At 45.9% G+C, this 17,459-nt stretch overlaps 1 protein-coding gene across 4 annotated transcripts in view; it reads left to right on the top strand.

Annotated features, from left to right (window-relative positions):
• The window catches only part of LOC147045882 (receptor-type tyrosine-protein phosphatase F-like), a 180,470-nt gene that overhangs the window by 131,334 nt on the left and 31,677 nt on the right, over positions 1 to 17,459 (top strand). For all 4 annotated transcript variants that reach the window (XM_085929539.1, XM_085929542.1, XM_085929543.1 and 1 more), the window contains 6 exons: positions 5,798 to 5,986; positions 9,219 to 9,329; positions 14,919 to 15,188; positions 15,265 to 15,846; positions 15,915 to 16,048; positions 16,230 to 16,374. In XM_085929539.1, coding sequence (XP_085785665.1) covers positions 5,798 to 5,986; positions 9,219 to 9,329; positions 14,919 to 15,188; positions 15,265 to 15,846; positions 15,915 to 16,048; positions 16,230 to 16,374 — 1,431 coding nt within the window. The remainder of the gene's footprint in view (positions 1 to 5,797; positions 5,987 to 9,218; positions 9,330 to 14,918; positions 15,189 to 15,264; positions 15,847 to 15,914; positions 16,049 to 16,229; positions 16,375 to 17,459) is intronic.

Raw genomic sequence — 17,459 nt, 5'->3', positions numbered from 1 at the left:
ATAAGGATGGTATTTTAAACACCGTCACTCATGACTGTTAATACTGAGCCATATCAGGTCATCAAAATAGACAGATGAAATCATTTTAGGAACCCCTGGTTTATACCCAAGTATAAGGAAGTATGAAAGTGAATTTATAATAACGACATTGGCAATATGCCAGAATAATGGACTCATTTTGGATTTGAACACAGATGATCATGGGATCATGCCCTGCAAAATGTAGAAAAGAGGAAAAAAAAACTAAATGGATGGGAATCTGTGCACGGCAGACATGTGCTGTCACAACTTGCCAAAGCTGTTATCGCTCTTCTGTAGCCCGGATAGCCTTTCAATCACACAAATTTGGGTGCATCTGACATATGTCAGGAAAAAAAAGAGCAGAAGTCCAATAAAACCCAACGAAGAAGGGCTTGTTTACGTTTGGTGCAAAAAACATGTCCAGGTATGCCCATAAGACACTTTCACCTAGCGACGTGAAATTTGGTAAGCCACTTATGATAGACATATAAGTGGAGCCACCAAAAAAGTTATTTTTAAAGACCTTTCGATTGTATTTAATTTCTACCAAATATACTAGGCAGTGCTAAATTTTGAAGAATTTGAATGTTTGTCAAAGCATGTGGGCAGAGATTGGCAGCAAGTTCAGTTAGCACGCTGTAAAACATTGAACTAACTGAATAATCACTCCCCCGTTGGAAAACATTTGCGCATCAGGCTCACAAAACGCTGGGAGCACATAAAAATGCGGACGTGATCCGAGATCAGGATTCTTTCATGCAGCAATCGCTAGAGCTACAGGAATCTGATCTTTTTGGGACATTTTAGCCACCTGAGCCGTTGCTGTTGCCGTGACTTCATACAGGGAACAGTTTGCAGGTTGTTTTTGAAGCCTTCTGCTATAATAAAAGTTGACACCCTTGACATAGACGGCATATTATTCATTATGTCCGACCGAGGGAATCAATAAAGCCTGTCACGGGAACCGAACATTTTAATTAAGTCAACCCACCGCCATCCCATACTCGTAAAAGTCACTCCTATCGGCCCATAATTGCACTTAGCGTGTCACAACGAAGCTCCGCCGATGATTAATTTGAGACGTGAAGATGATTGATTCATTTGTTTGTTTACCAACTTGTTGCTCTGCTCCAGCAGACCGTCACGCTCTCCTAGTTTTTAGAAACCTTGTCCTTCTTATCCAGCGACTCCAGGAGTGACAATCAAGTCTCATTAGCCACACCGCCGTTTGTTTATTGCCGTCTGCAAGGCGTAAAGCGCAAAATGTGTGTGCGCATCATAATAACATCTCAATGGTCAAATCCGTTTTCTATCTCAGAGGGGGCCGCAAAAAAAGGGGTGGGGGGATGCTGATCATTTCATTTTATGTACGTTATGGGAGAAGGGTGTAAACATGGGAAACAAATTTAAAAAAAAAAAAACACCTCTGGCCTGTTACCATGGGGGGCTTCCAAGTATATTATGGGGGAGTGTTAACGCCCCCTCGGCTCCCCCTCTAGCTCCGCCAGTGTCTCTGACCAAAAACAACAAACATTTGTTATACAAGATTGAGCAATTATTAACAAGCAACATTTAAAGGTGTCTCAGGCAGCTGTGCTATACAAGATAGACAAACCACACAGAACTAGAATAATCCTGTGAAGGAATACAAACAAGTGGAGGCATCGTGTTTGTCAACACAAGACGAGGTGACTCGGCCGACAGAAGCCAGCACGTTTCGGAGAACCTCCCATGGGCTCGTCGTGCAGGGTCGTAGGTCAGGGTTATGCGCAAAAAGAGTGCGCCTCGGCATAAATAAGAGACGCGTGCTTTCTGGCAGAGCCGTAGATCACGCCGATGGCACTGGAAGTATGATATCAGATCTCCCGAAAGAGAGAAATAGAAAAGTGGAAAAGATGAAGATGATAAAACGAAGACTGTAGGGGTGGCTTGGTGGGGGAATTAGATGACTGCTATTGATTATGTGCTCGCAAGCGGGGAAACAACAGCAAATGTTCTGCTCAGCCAGACAAAAAAGTATTTTGTTTCAAAGGTCACATAAATGCATTGCAGTCATTTTGAATCCGGATAAACAGCAAGCTAATCGTCGCCGGCGCGTTAAAAAGCAGCAGCGGCGCTGTTGTGTGTTGTTTTAGCCATGATTTTGTTTTTGTGACGCTCCGTCGCATGGAGGTGTGTCACGGGGTGCACAGAGTGTTTGTTTTATGCGTCATAGCAACTTTGCTCAACACCTGAAGATATCGTGCGATGCGCACGTCGTCACTCCGTCTTGCGTTACATTCACTGACCCTCCTCCCTCCGCCACAGTTGATCCCGAGCGTCGTAAACACGCTTATCTGCTTTGTGGAAAGTGCTTGTGAAAGCTTTCAAGCCAGGCCCTGCAAAGAATTTGTGCGGGTTTTTTTTGGGGTTTTTTTTTATTCAGGGCCAGGCCCTGCAAAGAATTTGTGCAGGTTTTTTTTTTCAAGTTGCCTTTCTTCACAGATACTCACCATTTCACAAGCGTCTTACATCAGCAGACCTTGAACGTGTTTCTTGAAATCCAATGAGGGCCTTGTTCACGTGGTCATAACAGCAGTGCAGAAACCTGGGCGGGAATGCTAACCTATTAGCTCCAACGACTTTGTTTCTTTGCCATTTTGAGAGCTGTTACGCGTCAGGATCGGTGTGCGAGAGTTACAGTTAATTTGGTTGAAAATAGATTCAAGGTACATTGGGGTCTGGCATCAAAACTTAAAAATTCCATTTTGATGAGCGACTAATCAGCCAAGCAGCTTGTTGAGTCGAACTCGTTGAACTTTTTATTTGCATCCTCGTCCCCCACCTTCCCTGTTAATACCTTGCATGCAAATGCTTTTGCCTCTGCGACGCTCCCGTCGGAAAATAGCCGCGGGCCTTTCACTTTATTTTTCTTCCCCCCTCGAGATGACTCGTGTGCCTTTCACTGCCATATTGACTCAAGACCAATTGGAGCACAGACAACACCTTTGGTGCTATTTAGTTTTTTTTTTCTTTGCAGATGAATAATAAAAGGCTTTAGTGCAAGACCTGGTATTGATTAAAAAAAAAAAAAAGAGTTGGGCTAATACAACACATCAGACGTGAGGAAGTGCCTCTTTATTCTCAAAAGCTTGAAAGCTTTTTATCCTAATCGAACGTGGCACCCATGAATGTTTACTATTCACGATGCAGCTGGCTCTTTCACTCTTTTTCTTAATCTCCTCTGTAAATGTCAGATGTACAGATGCCCCGTCTTCTTCGGAAGTCAAAGTTGCCGTTTTGTTTCGTCAGGCGAATGACCGTCATTGTTGGAGGCAAAAACGAAGAAAGGTTTCCATTCCTTCACTTTTAATCGTGACTCCGAATCATGTTCAGGATGTTTCAGACACCTGGGAACGGTTTTAATTGGGCGGGGGAAAAAAAGTGCCATGTTAGGTGTCCTTTAACTACAGTATTGCTGCACAATGTGTTTCCTCATGAATATTGGCGGGCATATGCTTGCTCCCCTTCCATGTTTCACAAGGATGTATTTTCCATAAGAGGCGTCTGTTCTTCTGCCCACACGTTAAACATTCATAGCAGCGCATTTGTCTGCCATTTGTCAGCACTGCAGATTGAAAAGAGTCAGGAGAATGCACAGCCACGTGACACAAGTCTGGCCTACCTAGTTAAGAGTTTTTCCCCCGACGAGATGTTTGGGGTCGGCGGGGGTTATCGGGGGAGACGGGCCCGGCTGACATTAGCGCCGCATCGCCATCCAGCGGCCCTCCCAGTGGGGCAGTAGGACGAGGACGCTTCTATTTCAGCGGGGCTCTGATTAGAGTCGTCGCCCCCGTCGCCACGCTCCGCTCGCACTGGTAATTGGAGCTGGCAGGAGGTTGGCATGCAAAGCTTCCCCAGTGCCCATCCCCTTTTCTCCTTGCTCTCCTTCTTACTTATTTCCTCTTCCTTGCACCTGCATTACACTTCTTTGCCACGCTAGTTTTGGACCGCGTTAATTGGACTAATTACCGGATTAGGACTGTCATTACCGACATCCCCCAACAGCCGCACCGTACGGTCTTTGCGTCACGTTTAGATATTCACGGCTATTTAATAAGCATCTGCTCTGCTTTGTTGGATCAATACCAAGAACATGTGACTTTTTAATAGGTTAGTTTCTTTGTGTTCTGTCAGGCTTAATGCCTGATAAAATATCCTTTTCATTTCAAGGAAACACAACAATACCAACTAAAAATGTCTTGTGCCTGTTTTCATCAAATAAATGGTTGAGTGGAACACCCCTACTGCCCTTTTATGAATAAAAGGCTCAAAATGTTTTCCTTTTCAAATAAGGATAAAGAACCAAAAGAAAGACGAAAATGTGTTAGAACAGATATTTAAGAGTTTAGAATTAGGATTTGAAGAGGTTTCAAATTTAGGAGAATAAGGTTTTGAGTTTCAAGCAAAGATTGGTGTTTAAATCTTAAGGTTTCGAATCAGGGGGTCAAGCTAGGGTTAGCATTTCAAAGTCGGGATTTAAACAAGGGCGAGCGTTTCAAACTAGGATTCCAAGTCAGAGTTTGGCTTCCAAGTCAGCGTCTCAAGCAAAGGTCAGGGTTTCAAGTCCGGGCTTTTGCTTAAAAGGTCGGCTTATCTTGAGAACCATCAAGCCGCGTGTTTGATTTGATTTACTGGCTTCCCTCCAAGCATCGCCTGCCTTCTCTGGCGTCTCAGGCAATAAAAGAGGATGTGCACAAAGGCTCGTCTTTGTCTTAGTTGCCAGCGCAGACCAGCTGCAGGAGTTGCTTGAGAAAACAGACAGGCCTCCACAATGGCTTGTCAACTCTTCAAACTTTTTCTATTTCTTTTTCTTATCAACCAAATGAGTGGGATATGCAAATTGGTTCAGCTTCTAATGTGACAAAATGTGCATGATTTTCTATTGTAAAATTTGTCAATAAAAATTAGGTTTCAAGGCTCGGGCTAGAGTTTTACATTGGGATTTCACAGCCCACCTGCCAAGCAAACGGGGTGAAAAAGCATCCGGTTCATGTATAAGCCTTGATGATTTATTCCCTCCCTGTTTGCGCTCTCCTGATAGCGCCTCGTGTAAAATCTCCCTTTGCATTTTTCACCGGCCGGAAACACTCGCCAATAATCTTAATCATAAATATTATATGGGCGGCGGGTACAACATTGTTTGCTCTAAAATATCCCGTTGACGAGGAGAGCGAAAAGGGCTTAGCTCGCCAAAACCTTGCAGCGTGAATACAAATATTTCCATGTGTAAAGCAGATGCCAGGGCGCCCGCCGCGTGTTGGAATCATTTCAATGGAGGAGGGGATGTCATTATGTGCCACAAGCTCAAAGGTTTCTCTGACCGATGATAATGGTCTCTGAAAAACGCCACTATGCACATCAGAACTGAAGAAGATTCAAAATAATCCACAAGGTTGATGCCAACTGGATAGACTCCAAATACTTTTAAAACGTTTTAGTTTTCTTGCTCACCTGCAGGCCATACAAAGTCAAAATACTTGAAATAATCCCCAAATTCAAAAAAGTTGGTGGTATATTCTGAAGCCATGCCTTTGTTGGCATTTCAATGTGGATGCTGCTTTATATATTTTTTTGGTATGCCGAAGATCTCTTCATCTTGCACTGAATACTTGCTAAGTTCTCGCGAGCCGGCATCCTTAAAGCTGTCGAAGCCGCTGAGAGGCCTCTCAACATTTAACTTTTTTCTTTTCTCTGCCTCTTCTAACAAAATCCCCTGCCGTATGTTCATCTGCAGAGAACCAGATCCCCCACGGCTTCCCTACCATCGACCTGGGCCCCCAGCTGAAGGTGGTGGAGCGGACCAGGACGGCCACCATGTTGTGCGCGGCCAGCGGGAACCCCGACCCGGAGATCACCTGGTTCAAGGACATGCTGCCTGTGGATATCGGCAGCACCAACGGCCGCATCAAACAGTTCCAATCAGGTACACACACAAAAAGCACACGTGTTGATGTTTAGACACGGTGACTCTTGTAGCTAGTTGCAAAAAAAATAATAATAATAAAACCTCAGTTTGTTTATTTAAATATCCCCTGGAAATTGTACCAGACTGTAACACAATGTATGTCTAGTGAAAGAAAGAACAGTTTATTAAGAATAAACATTGGACTATTGTTATTGACTATTGAGTGGAGGCACAGTGGTAAAACAAGCAAATACATGCAATACAATCGAATACAATAAGTGCAATGCACATTGTGCGCGAAGCCCATAAGCGAAGCCTACGTGCAATATTCCAGGAAATATAGTCACTAACCTGTATTAAAAACCAATCAGTCTGCCTCTTTTTTTTCTTCCCTCTCAAATAAACGCACCAGCATGCTAGCACAAGTCAAGGTTAAAAACAACCGTCATATCATACGTTCCTCCATTTAGTCTCGCAGCAAACTTTTAATTGCTTTTCTTTCTCTTGTGAGACAGTGAGGGGCCGCCTGGAAATAGGCTGATATGCCCTCGGCCTAACAACTCTTTTTATCCCCACCCACCCCCTCTTCCTATTACTATGACCCAGACATCTGCTGACACATCAGGATTTACTGCTAGCCATACGACAAGATGTATAACAAAAACGGGAGACAAAGACAAAGCGACGCGCCAGCTTTCTGGCTGTTTATTAGCCCGAGCGCGACGTGTTTCACCGCACGGGTGTTTGTCGGCGGCGGTGCACTTTATCACCTTGTTTCTAATCTGTTTATTCCTTATCTGTGGCCTGCCAGAAAGCCATGTGTTTTATTTGGTTGTTGTTTTCTTCTTTCCCACTGATGATGAAGTGGATTACTAACTAAATCTCTCAACCCCTGTTTGCCTCAATATGACTCCCACCTAGGCGGTACGCCAATTAGAGGTAAGGATGATGATGATGATGATGATTAAAAAAACAAAACAAAACAAATGTGTACCATCACATCTCATGCAAACAGACCCTTTGCATCAGTCTCCCCAACCCTACCCGACGTCACCCGCCTCTCCGGGTTCATCGACACCTTTTCCACTGCACATGGTCTGTCCACTGTGGTTGCGTCTTACACACAATGTTCACCAGCCTTGCTGTCGGCACGTTCCAAGGTGTTACCAAATCGAACCCAACTCAATCTGTTTCAGGATGCTGGTAGACCTTGCTCATACTCCCACAAGAAATGCGTATACCAAGTGCTTTGTTTTTCATTGGTTTTTTTTTTATCACAGTCGTCCCAAGCGATATTGTAGTTCAGTTCTTGCAGCTTCACTGGATGACCTTTTTTTTTAATTACGCACATGTACTTAATATCTATCTATCCATATCTTCTAGTTATCTATCTATAGATCTATCTATCAAGTATGTGGGAACCTTTTACACCTCAGTAGCCTACTCTGAAGGCTTTTGTGTCACCGACAAAAGCTTTTGCCAGTTAGCAGCCAGCCAACTTTACATTCTCTTTTGCTGACTTCCTCGGCCTTCAGCAGGCTTGACCGGCTTTTCAAAGACGCACCCTTGAGCGATGTCGCTGTAAACGCCAACTTTGAGCCGACCACGTCTTGACCCCGGTGGCATTGGGGTCAAGCGGTGAGGAGTTGCAATTTGAAATGAAAGTCACATTTGCTAAGCGAGCTCGCCGCTGCCGCTACATGTCTTGAAATGTAAATCGACGGCGCATTAGCATACCCATGCACTCTGCAAAGACTGTTGATTTAAACGCCGTGATGTTTGCCTCTGTACATGTTCATTTGATTCTACTAAATAGAGTTGACTTTGTGACTCTAAAGCAGAGGTTTGCAAACTTTACAGCGTTCCTAACAAGGAGCTGAATGGCAAAATCCTCAACATGTTTTTGTCTCATAACTCAACCAACAAATGTACTTGAGTGTCCCCAGAGCCGAGTTTGGGACCCGGTGTTCTGAAGAGTTAGAAATAACCCGACTGGAGGGGTGTGGGGGGGGGGTAAGTGTCGCCCGTCTGACAACTTAAGCGTCTCGGTTCCCGCAGGCGGCCGGCGCTATTTCCTCCCCAACGCGAGATTGACAGTTTGGTGACAGCGTGATTAGTATGCCAGGTGCATGTCAGCACCGAGTGGCACGGCGGCGAGTTCACCACCTCGGAATAGAGGATGTGCTGTCGTGAGATCTGAGCGCACTGAGAAGCTTCACCTTGGTAGTCACTTTGCCGGGTGGTGAGCCTTGTTTGTCGCATCCATCTCATGCTGCATGGTGTGGGGGGGGGGGGGGGGGGAAATCCGACATCATCTGACGCCGACGTTTCTGTCTTGTTCCTAAGCGCGCGACTGGCTGGCTGACTTTCACGCTAGTTCTATGTTGTTTGTAAGGCGTCCTATTTGTTGTCACAAACGCGTGTTCCACACATTGACAGTTTTTACATGTATGTTGTCAGTCACCAGAGAGGTAAGTTTGCTGTTGTTTGGACACTTCACATTTTTTTAATCAGTTTTGCACCTCAGGTTTTTAGAATAATACAATTATGAATATAATAATCATGTATTTAGTCCTATTTATGAATGAAGAGTTAGGTTCAGCAACAGGTGAATTTATACAAAGAAAAAAAAACATAAATCAGCATTGAAAATATGTTTAGGGACCGATAAAGCTATCTCTAATTCAAATTTGATGTTGACCAGTATAATTGGACAGTTTCACGAGTAGTGACTCAAGTGTTTTACACGATAACCTCAAAGTACGTCTTTTATCGTCACACCGAAATGTTTAGATGTCAACAATTGCTTTCGACTCAAAGGGGATATGGATGGGCAGTGACTCTCGAGTGTTAGACGTAACAGCGTTGGCAAAGTAGCTTACACGCAGGTCAGCGATCCAGGAACAAGCCGGCTTATATGTCCTGTGCGAAAGCTATGCGGATGACCGCGGCCAGTCTCTTCTTAGGCTTTGATGCCTTTGCAACATTTCCCAACTGCTGGTAAAAGCCATCTGGCAGTGTCAGCGTCACCCTGTGGGGAAGCCATGTTGACACATGGTCAAAAAAAGATCATGAAATATTTTAGACCCGCGGTAAAGAAAGTTAATTTATTCCCACTAGTTATTTCATTTCACCTGAATACTTTGCAAGCATATCCACTTTTTACATGACTAGATTGTTGCTGAGCTTTTATGCCAAGGTACATTTGTAGCTCCAATTTTTTCTTCATCCTTCTCCTTCCACCCCGCAGGAGCTCTGCAAATTGAGAACAGCGAGGAGTCCGACCAGGGCAAATACGAATGCATCGCCACCAACAGTGCCGGCACCCGTTACTCAGCTCCCGCCAACCTCTACGTACGAGGTAAAGTCAACCGAGTCCGCCCTTCCACCCCCGACTCACTTTCCATCTGCCTCACTCGCTGTCTAATATTCATGCCGCTATTTTCTGTTTTTTGCGGCTTGTTTGTGCTTTCCTATCAGTCAACCTTTGCCGGGAAGCAAACAGCTGCATTAAAAACTGAATTCCCACACAGGAAGTACACACCCGTCTCAAATTTTTCTTTTTGGCAGCATTCCGAGGTTCTCCAAACAGGACCGGCGGGTTTTGTTTTGGCGCTTCGGTCGGCGGCCAGGGCAGGTTAAGGGCAACACTTGCAGCAGTAGGAAAGGGAGAAAAAGACAACAAAGCCTCCAGAAAAAACAAGCCGGTTAAAGTCCAGGGAGTAGCATAGCGTGCGGGTCAACCCCGATGGATAACCCAGCGTGTGTGAAGTACATGAAACGGCATAGCGGCTTCACTTGTTAGTATGCGCGGCCAAAGAGGGATGAAGGGGAAGTGAGAGGCCCAAAAAAAAAAAAAAAAAAGACACACACTTTTGATATTTCATAACTTTGTAGCGAGCAAATATAAAAGTAGCCTCTACTAGTACATACGTTGCATATCATCAACAAAACGGCATGCTGTTTAGAGTTCAGTTCAGCCCCCATCGTAAGCTCGTGTCTTTTATATTTCTCGTGGGGTTTTTTTTGCGTCGCAATAGTAGGTATGCTAAGAGTCACACAACCGATGTCGTTTAAAAGGAGACTATAAATGATCCAATTAAGGAAGGAATATCACAGGACAATTTACTTAAAAGGCATTGAGACATCAAAAGGGCTTATGAGAAAAATGAAACTGCGACAACAAAATGTCCGCACTTGGCGTTATCGTTTCAAGGGCAACAGTGGCCATCAAAGTTGCTGGATGGAGTAGCGCAAGCTCCGACAGGTTCCGCTCTTAAATCTTAACTCCGATGCGGAGGCAGGAAGGGGATACCGTAGGTCTCGTCTATTCATCAACTGTCACGGCTGCAGGTTTGGCCTTTGCCTCTTCTCGCAGGTAATTACAGTGATTGTGCGGCGTGGCGCCAGCGTAGCCCAGCCTTGTGGCTCCGGGAGGTGTCAACACACCACCTAGGTAGCCCCCCCCCCCCTCCTTACATAAAGAGCAAAATCAAAGCGAGCGTAACCTTTTAAAAACTGCCGTTGTCTGCGCTGACGGAAACGGGGCTTGTTTTCACTCTGTCATCGTTACCGTGGCGATGGAGAGCGGCAGAACCCCGGGCTGTGCTGTCGCTAGGTTTTGATTGGGTCCAAAACATGAGCGACGACACCAATCTGTACTTTTATCCGGCGCACCAAAGGGGAGATTTAGCGGATTAGCATATCGAGCTTCCAAAGTGTCAACATTACAAGCTTTTTGGATGTAAAATGGGAAAGTTAAAAAGCGGAGCAAGATACCAGTAGCTCAGTAGTGGTTTTGCTGAAATATGACAGATAAAATAGAAATAAAAATAGTTTATAAAATAAAAAAATATATATATTAAAAACTTGTTTCCCCCCTCCCCAAAGAAAATCACGGCGATACTAAATTTTGCTGCATGCTTTAAATGTGGAGAAAAAGTAGAGCCAAAGTGGAATATAAAAGCAAATTATGTGAAATGAAAGTAGTGCCTGCCATCTTAATTATGTTTGGGATCAAAAAATGGCCTTTTCCAAGAGAACATTTTGTGTTTTGCTATTTTAGACTTAATTGAGGAACAAACACTTATAAATGAATTCGCAAAATGGCTTGGGGAAAAAAAAAAAATCAATGACACAAAGTCTCTCTTGAACATCTGCACACATTTTTTTTTCCTCGCCATCGCTCGACAAACATAACCTGATCCCGTTCCTGGCTGAGGGTTTCTGCTACCCGCACCAGTCGAGACATTTTATAGCTACTGCAGAATCATGTCTTCATGTTTCAGCACGACGATGGGAGGGGGGGGGGGGGGGCGTCTTGTTGCACACCTCTGTCCATTCCGAGCGTTCCGTAGGTGTTGCAGGTGCCTGGAAAAGGGAGGACTCCATCAGCGTGGGCAGAATGACAAGCGTCCTCATTTATCAAGCGCTTTGTCCGGCGCGCAAAATAGCTCCTGTCTGCAGCTGGCCCTTTTCATATATCCATGTGACATGTCCATACGTCACGTGAATAAAGCGCCGCGCTCTGGCTTTGTATGCCTTTTGACCAAAACGTCTTCATTCCGTGTCTCGCAAAGGGAGCCATTTTTTACAAAGATGAGACCCTGAACACATTTTCAAAGGCACCGGTGGTTTTTGAATGATTTACGAGCGCCATTCAAAGAGATGGAAGTGCGCTCCAGGGAAATTAGTGCAAACAATATCACGAGGACGTCGAAGTATCAAGTCAGAGTCCGACCAATTATCCGTGTGTGGACGGATGGACAGAACAAAGTTAAACTGAACAAATTTGAAGCACACTTGTTCGTTTGGAGCGAAGGGAAATTTATCATGGCTGAAAGAAGACCCCGCCGGAACCTTTGGGGCGATCTCTACAGGGCTGTGACTTTTCATTCCAGGCGGCATAAGAACCAAATGTTTCCTGTATTTTAAGTGAAAATTCCAATTCCTCGATGTACCTCCTGTGCATGACAGAATTCATCCATAATTCAAAACCTAAGCGTCCATATTCAGGGAAGCCTTTCCCTCACCTCTGTGCATTAGCATCTTTGCCATGTGACTTGTTCTCCATAACACTGTTGTCCTTCACCTGTGTGTTGTCTTGCTCTCCACTTTTCATTCCCATTGCTCACCTCCATCCAAATCACTTCATCCGCGCACAGATCAACGCGAAGGTTGGTTCACTTTAACTTTTCAACCCCGCCCCGCCACCCTCCTCTTTAATTTGACACACATTTCAGGTGACCTCGATGAGGAATCCCATCCATCCGTTCCCCAGAATTGCGACTCTCTTAATTTCCTCGCCCTTCTCCTCCTCGCATGCCGTCCAATGTCACTCCCTTGCAAAGCAGGTTCTGTCAAACACACAAGGACCTCTTGTGCAGTTTGCTTTAGGCATTATTAGATGTGTGTTGTATTGTTCCTCCTCCTCAGCGGCCAATATAGCTTCCATTCCTGCCTGTTAGCGCGTTCCACCGACAATGAGAGCCAACGCCGCGACACTGCCGGTTTGACGGTCTGGACGGGTCGGATTGACGGAACGCATTTGTCAATCCTCGGGCCATTAAATTTATAGCTACTCGGAGCTAAGTGGGGACAGGGCTTTATTTTGCGGTTTTGATAGAGTCCCGCCGCCCATCTAGGTACGCGGCTCTCGTCGGAGACTAGGCGGGGGAATCGATAACAATTACCTGCCCTCCAGTCGTTTAGTTCCGCAGCGCCTCTCCAAACTTAACCGCACGCCATGAATTATTCACGGCATTAAGTGTTCGAAATAGGCAGGGCCCATTGACTGTCTCCTTTTAGCGCTGTTAAGTCTGCGCTATCATGACACTTTGAGCGTAATGGTCTTGCATTAGGCCCACTTCTCCGCAGGCCTTCTTATTGGCGATTGCGTGTTGTGCAAACTCACTTTGCATTCAGGGAATGTGAACGGGAGTGACACCAGTGGTCACGGGGCGACCAGTGGCCGAGAACCGGCTCGTCGTATATTAGTCATCCCGCAAATCAGTTGCCCGGGCGATGAGAAGCAAAAATCGGACCGAGGCGCTTCTTCGTCCTCCTCCTCCTCCCTCCCAGCGTACTTGTGAATCCTTCCCCCTATCTTTCCTTGCGCAGCTCCCATGCATGCCTTGCTTGAGAATGTCATCGTTGTCCTTTTCCCAGACTAGCAATGTTTCTTTATCTTTGCATGTCCAAATCAGCTTTGTCCCAAGGTTTTTTGTTTTTTTTAACCAACCCCTTTTTTGTTTCTGAATTTGTTGTATTTGAAAACTGTTATGGGTATTTCCATGAGGTGGCATTTTAAGATATATTGATATTATTTATATATTAAAAACAACAAATAAACAGTTAGTTAGAGTTCAGGTCATCTTTAGGGGCTAGGGTTTGGATCTCGGGAACAGAGCTATAATTTAACCAACATTTCACCACAGGTAAGTGTATTAATCGTAAAAAAAAATGTCATGAAAATTACGTATGTGGTTGTAACAAGCTGCACCTTCCTGAGTAGAATCTGAAAAGGTGGCTGTGTATTTTTCAATTCCAGCTGATAAAATACAAAGCGTGCGCGGTAATAACGTTCCAGTTGGAATTCGATCCGGCGGGAAGGAGTGCGCAAAAGCTTTGGAAAAGGCAAGCTTCAGGCAGGACTCAAATTAGAAAATTGTATTTTGATGGAGACAAGAGTAAAGCAATTACTGTCAAGGTCTTTTTTTTTTTTTATTATTCCACAGAGCAAAACAGATTCTCCAGCATAGTAAAAATCTGCAGGGATAGCTTAACGGCGTATTGTTTTGAATCCATTCCACCTAGCAGTGTTGCTTAGATAGCTTTCACGGTATCCCGCTGGGGAGCTAAATGTTTGACTTAGCTTCCTTTTTCCATAATCAAAAGAAGTCACAGCTCCTCCTCCTTTCATGCTGCGCTTTATTATCATGGATTGAAAAGTTTGATTTTTTTTTGCTCCCGTGTCTGTTGTTTACCCATAAGTTACCAAGAGTGTTAAAAACGCCAGGCAGCTCTTGTCCGTCTGGATTCAAACGGTGGCGACGAGTCAGTCGTATGTAAATGCCGTCTGTCTGTTTATCCTCGCCTCGGCTTCTCAGAATGCTACACGGGAGCCTCGGCATCAGTGTTTGCCTTGTCCCCGGGCGACGTCAGCGGGCCTTCTTGTCTCCATAGGAACCCCTTTTTAATGTCAGCCCATCTGCATATCACCACTGCACAAAGAGCGAGCCAGCGAGCCAGCCAGCCAGCCAGCCAAAGTGGGCAGTGAGAGAAAAGGCGAGAGGGAAGATAAATTCAACAATGCGATCACTGCAGGGTACCTCGGCGATGCAACTCTCACTAGTCCTTTTTTTTTTTTTGTAGTCCCTTTTAGAGGATCAGCCCCCAGAGCATTTTTAAAGATTTAGCCTCAAGCCAGTTTGAATTTACAATTTTGAACCCTAGTACTGTTGGCAGGAGCAGCCCTCACAAAAAAAAAGTCTCAAAAAGAAAAGCCACGCTTTAAAAGGCACAGGTGGGCATTTTATTGACATTTTCAGAGCTAATTGGAAAGGAACCTCAATGGAGATTTTTTTTTTTTCCTCAATTGCTACCAAATTCAAACCACGTACACAAAACAGATTGGACCATTTGAATGTATGCCGATGCGCGTGGGCAGAGCACGGCAGGCAAAGCTTGACGACTTGCCATAAAGCGGACTGATAATGGACGTTTGTTAGCTGTCGTTGGCATAAGCCATCAAAACATGAAGCAAGTGGGGGCGACACCAAACTACGCTCACTCTGAGCTGTAATGTGCGTCTGTTCTCAACTTTGAACTTTCTACTACTCCTATTTCAAGTTTCAAGACTCTCCAAATAACAAGAAACCCAAGGTCAAAGCATCATCGCACTTATCATATCCTAACTCCTCCCATCCTTTGTCCCGTCGTTTCTCTTCAGTACGCCGAGTCCCGCCCAGGTTCTCCATCCCGCCCACCAACCAGGAAGTGATGCCGGGCGGTAGCGTCAACCTGACATGCGTAGCGGTGGGCTCGCCCATGCCTTACGTCAAGTGGATGATGGGCTTGAAGGAGCTGACTCGCGAGGAGGAGATGCCCTTGGGACGAAATGTGCTGGAGGTCACCAACATCCGCGAGTCAGGCAACTACACTTGCGTGGCCATGTCCTCGCTGGGTATGATCGAAGCCACGGCGCAGGTCACCGTCAAAGGTTAGCTCTCGCTACTAAAGCTTTTCCAACGAGAAGCTGGGCTCTCCGAACTTAATTCTCCAATGTTTTTCCGTAGCTTTGCCAAAGCCTCCCGTTTCTCTCACGGTGACCGAGAGAACGGCCACCAGCGTGACGCTGACGTGGGACTCCGGCAATCCAGAACCCGTGTCCTACTACATGATCCAGTACCGCGCCAAGGCGTCGGACAACGGCTTTCAGGAGGTGGAAGGCGTCGCCACCACCCGCTACAGCATAGGCGGCCTCAGCCCCTATTCGGAATACGAGTTCCGCGTCATGGCGGTCAACAACATCGGTCGCGGGGCACCCAGCGACCCGGTGACCACGCGCACGGGCGAGCAGGCCCCGTCGTCGCCCCCGCTGCGTGTCCAAGCTCGCATGCTGAGCGCCACCACGATGCTTGTCCAGTGGGACTCGCCCGAGGAACCCAACGGGCACATTCGGGGCTTCCGCATCTACTACAGCTCGGACCACACGGCGCCGCTCAGCGCCTGGCATAAGCACAACACGGACGACAGCAGCCTGACCACCATCTCCGGTCTGACGCCAGACATCACCTACAGCCTAAGGGTGCTGGGCTTCACCTCCGTGGGGGACGGCCCGCCCTCCGAGGTACTTCAAGTCAAAACCCAGCAGGGAGGTAAGTGTCCAAAAATCCCCCCCTGGGGTCTTTGGCTACATTTATTTATCATCTCTCGTTTCTCTCAGTCCCGTCCCAGCCCTCGGGCTTCACGGCTGAAACGGAGTTGGACACTCGCGTCTTGCTGTCGTGGTTGTGGCCCCTCCAGGACCCCATCATCAAGTACGAGCTGCAGTACTGGGAGGCCGGCACGGACAACAAGGTTCGAATCACAGATGATCTACCAAATAGGTCCTGCAAAATGAGGATTTGCTGCTACATAATTCACACAATAGCCCTTTGGGTCATCCACATTCTAATTTAAACAGTTCCCACTTCATAAGATGTCACAACCTATTTCTGTTTTCCCGGCGTTGAATTTTGCGACTTCCCAAACTCACCAGATACACGTGACCTTCGATCCGGCCGGCTCTTACGCCGTGGACGGCCTCAAGCCCGACACGGTCTACCGCTTCTCCCTGGCGGCCCGCTCGGAAATGGGCTTAGGCGTCTACACCCAGGCCATCGAGGCCCGCACCGCTCAGTCCAGTAAGTCTCATCTTGATTTTGTTTTCTGATCCGGCTCCTGCCTCTAACCAAATAAAAGTCGCCCGGTCGAGGTTACCGCTTTCTTTCTTTCAACGAGCAAAGTTGAGTTAGTAGAGTGGCAGACAGACCCCAATGTCAATTTCAGCACAGCATCAAATGTTGCGTCCGCCGTCCTTGTCCCCAACACTAACGTCGTCCGCTTGTCAGAGGGCCGGGCTCTGTTGTTGGACGTCAAAGGTAGGTTTTATGTGTCCCCGCCCTGCCCTGCCCCGCCACGTATCATCACATCCCCTTCGTAACTCCCACTATGCATGTAGCTAGCGCATGAATCCCTTTATGTTTGGTACAAAACTCGTCCCAAAAAAGTCCTTGAATAATGCGCGTGGTTAAACGTGTGAAAAATATATTAGGCCTTTTTCCATTTGAAAGAGAAAGAACTACTTCATCTTTAATCTTGGTTTCATGCGTCTTGCTCTTTTTACGCCCCGGAGGCACGTGTATTTTCCGTGTTTCCTGATTCAACCTTTGTCAAGAGAATAATAATACGAGATGGATTTGAACGCCTAAATGTTATACAGAACTAATTTCTGTTATGCTCAATTGACTTTGTTACTTGAGAGGTAGCAAAATTACTTTGCCAACATATGGTTAGCTTTAAGAAATATTTGCTTATTACTATTATTGTTAAACCCAAACATGTGGCAGCATTAAATTCAAGCATTCGTTTTTGCTTGTGGTAGATTTCATACAAAAAACCAACTCCCGTGTGCAAAAATGGTGACATTCACATATCAAATGTGAATTAGGTTTTGGTTGAACTAACACAGAGTGCGCGCTTGGTGTCTTTCATGTGTGGCATCAAAGATTCAAAATCCCCCAATAGACGATTCATATTTGATGGATATCGAGAAAAGCTGACATTTGTACACGCTGTTTTCAATCATCAGTGGTGACACACTTTTGAGTTGAGTTGCAAGACGGAATAAAGCGTGACATGTTTGAATGAGGTCAAAGTAGCAACATCGGGGCAGCTGAGATACGTTTTAAAAGCAACATCAATGACCACGCACCCTTGCTGAAAACAG

Source organism: Syngnathus leptorhynchus, chromosome 14 (genome assembly GCF_054491065.1).
Source record: "Syngnathus leptorhynchus isolate UIUO chromosome 14, UIUO_Slep, whole genome shotgun sequence".
Taxonomy (NCBI): Eukaryota; Metazoa; Chordata; class Actinopteri; order Syngnathiformes; family Syngnathidae; genus Syngnathus; species Syngnathus leptorhynchus.
Note: the sequence above shows the minus strand (reverse complement) of the source record. Positions and strands in the feature narration are given on the sequence as shown.